Source organism: Charadrius vociferus, unplaced genomic scaffold (assembly GCF_000708025.1).
Source record: "Charadrius vociferus isolate BGI_N301 unplaced genomic scaffold, ASM70802v2 scaffold15, whole genome shotgun sequence".
Taxonomy (NCBI): domain Eukaryota; kingdom Metazoa; phylum Chordata; class Aves; order Charadriiformes; family Charadriidae; genus Charadrius; species Charadrius vociferus.
The window spans coordinates 2,828,089-2,830,881 of record NW_009650064.1 but is presented as its reverse complement, the minus strand read 5'-3'; the positions used below and the strand labels follow the sequence as shown (position 1 = coordinate 2,830,881).

General features: G+C 51.4%; 1 protein-coding gene across 1 annotated transcript in view; it reads left to right on the top strand.

The window, feature by feature from the left end:
- The first annotated feature begins 2,680 nt into the window (after nucleotides 1-2,680).
- Nucleotides 2,681-2,793, top strand: part of CTHRC1 (collagen triple helix repeat containing 1) — a 4,640-nt gene continuing 4,527 nt past the window's right edge. The window contains exon 1 of the mRNA XM_009891811.1: nucleotides 2,681-2,698. Within this exon, the coding sequence (XP_009890113.1) occupies nucleotides 2,681-2,698 (18 nt within the window). The remainder of the gene's footprint in view (nucleotides 2,699-2,793) is intronic.

The window sequence follows — 2,793 nt, the reverse complement described above, 5'->3', positions numbered from 1 at the left end:
GGGGGAGAGAGAGGGGTATCGCGGCGGGAATAAAGACATCGCTGTGAGCTGATCCCCGCCCGCTGCACATCGCAGGGGCAACGCCAGAATCCTCCAAGCCTTGCAACCTCAGAGGTAAATGCTGTTTAGTTCCTAGCGGGCTGGTGGGTCAATAACAAACTACAAAAAGCGGAATGAAAGGACTGCTCTTCAGCAGCCGTTAGGTCCTGTGGAAACTGCATCTGCACCCTTAGTGAACCCGCTTTTCCTTGGAGCTGCATGAATGCATTATTCCCTCTGGCACCTGGGACTGCATACCGCTGTTTGCAATTCCATTGCAACTAGAAATCTGAATGCATTGGGACTATCCCATCTCAGGGATAGAGGAAAGGAGGGAGATTTTCCAGTCCTTGGAATGTAGAAAGCAGATGTGAAGCTATTTCCGTGAGCTGCTGGACTGCCGTTCACCTTCTGTAGAAAATCAGTGGCGTGGCTATTTCTTCCATCCTCTCCTGAGAGATCCCCCAAAGTGATGTGCTGGATGCACCATTGGCAGCAAAGCTCCTTCCCTTTCCCACCGCCTCATTACCCTTTCACTTCTATTGTGGAAATTGAATTGCATCGAGAATGAGGAGTCAGAGCACATGGAGGAGCTTACGTTTTCTGTCAGAGCGGTATTTTAGGGTACCCCATTTGTCTTGCATCGCTCCATGCTTTCGGGTGCAGCAGAGTGAGCAGCAAAGCGCGGGTAAATCGATGGCCGCCGGGTCAGGCACAGCCCGGTTGTACAGACTGCTTCAGCTAAAGCCCTTCCAGGGCAGACTGAAGGCATGCCTGAGGGGATCCTGCCTTCGGCGGACATTTTCAAAGCTATTTTATGCATTTCCAGCTTAAGAAAGCATGAAAAAGACTTCATTCGGCAAGTGTAGATGAATTTAGTTGGAACGGAGCCCGAAGCCCAGGTAATGTGTTTCCCTCACATCAGTTTTTTGGGTGTGCAGCGGCTAAGCTGCTCTCTCTGGCAGGAAGCGGTGTGGCTCAGGGTGGCAGCAGTGGCAGCTCCTCCTCTGGGGCAACTCCTTGCTCGGGACAGCCCTGTCCCCTCCTGGTACCACTGATGCCCCTGGGGAAACTGGGAGGTGGCGGGTCCAAGCCTCAGCCTGCCCCCAGCTCTCCCCAGTTTCCACATCCTTGGGATTTCTGTGGTGAGTAACCACATGTCAAACCAGAGCTGTTACGCACGGAGTCTGACGGGAAAAGAGCAGCAAAAGCCAATGACCAGTGCTGCGTGAAACAGGAATGTCTTTGCATCATTCTCGAGGTCCCTAGGTCGGTGTGTGCTTCGCCAAGCAGCCTTCTTGCCAGCTAACTTTTTTCAAACCTGGACTTCTTGATCATAATAGCCCACTATTTCTACTGCCATTTGCCAACAGTGTCTTCTTTAGCGAAGGCAGTAAAGGAACGCCAGCATCCATTAGTCCAGCTCTCATCTTATTTCTTACTTGTCCTCTTCATATAGTCACTGAGTCACTGAGCCTGTGGTGCCCACACTGGTTTTTGGTGCAAAGCACAGGGAAAGGAACCGCCCCAGAAGAAGAAAGCTCACCAGTCTTGACAGAGTTGACCATAGTTTACAGCTCCTGTGGTGCAGGTCGTGGCATGGCTTGAAGGGAGGGGAATAGCTGCATGATTGTTTCTTTTTGAAACAGATGGGGATTAGGTGATTTAAAATGGACGAACGGAAGTAGGTGTGAGATAGTTACCTGTGAGGATTTGGGATGAAGACTGGAGGAAGCAGTCAGTCACCAGATGGGCAAGCACATTTAAAGTAAAAGCCCTGCCGTCAGCAGTCCCTGCAGGTTCCTGCTCAACGCTTCTGTGCTCCGCCAGCTCCACACACGTGTGCTCCCCCCCGGCATCTCGCGCTGGTGTTGCTGGGGGAAGGAGCTCTGGGCTGCACAAACCTACTGCCCAAGGAGGGCAACCCCGAATCTCATCACATATGAAGGCAATGTGTTAACATGCAGGTTGGGAGAGCAACATTTGACCTTTCCTAATATTGCGGTGTTAGAGAGGACGTTAGTGTGCTGTCCTCCCATGTGTGCCTTCCCACCGCTATGGACGGGGACCCTGAGTTTGGGATTATTCCAGCGTGCAGCTTCCCACGTCCACATCAATACAGACATGCGGTGTGCACTCAGGAGTCGGACTTATGTGGCTTGACTACCACAACATGGTTCTGGTCCAGAGGAGTGGTGACAGAAAAAATCTGGTGTTAACCTCTGCTGTCTATGAAATGTAAAAGTTTCTCTACTTTAAAAAAGAAAAAGGAAAAAATAATAATGATACAATAATATATACAAATGATAATATACAAGCAGTGGTGGGTTAGAAGAAAGTAACTATTAACATATACATCCTACATCTGGGTGGGGGCAATCCCAAGAACAAATACAGGCTCGGTGGGGTATGGCTGGAGAGCAGCCCTGAGGAGAAGGACCTGGGGGTGCTGATTGACCAGAAGCTCAGCATGAGTCAGCAATGTGCAATCGCAGCCCAGAAGGCCAACCGGATCCTGGGCTGCATCAAAAGAAGTGTGGCCAGCAGGTCAAGGGAGGTGATCCTGCCCCTCTACTCCACTCTCGTGAGACCCCACCTGGAGTACTGCATCCAGCTCTGGAGCCCCCAACATAAGAAGGACATGGACCTGCTGGAGCGTGTCCAGAGGAGGGCCACGAGGATGATCCGAGGGCTGGAGCACCTCTCCTATGAGGAGAGGCTGAGAGAGTTGGGGTTGTTCAGCCTGGAGAAGAG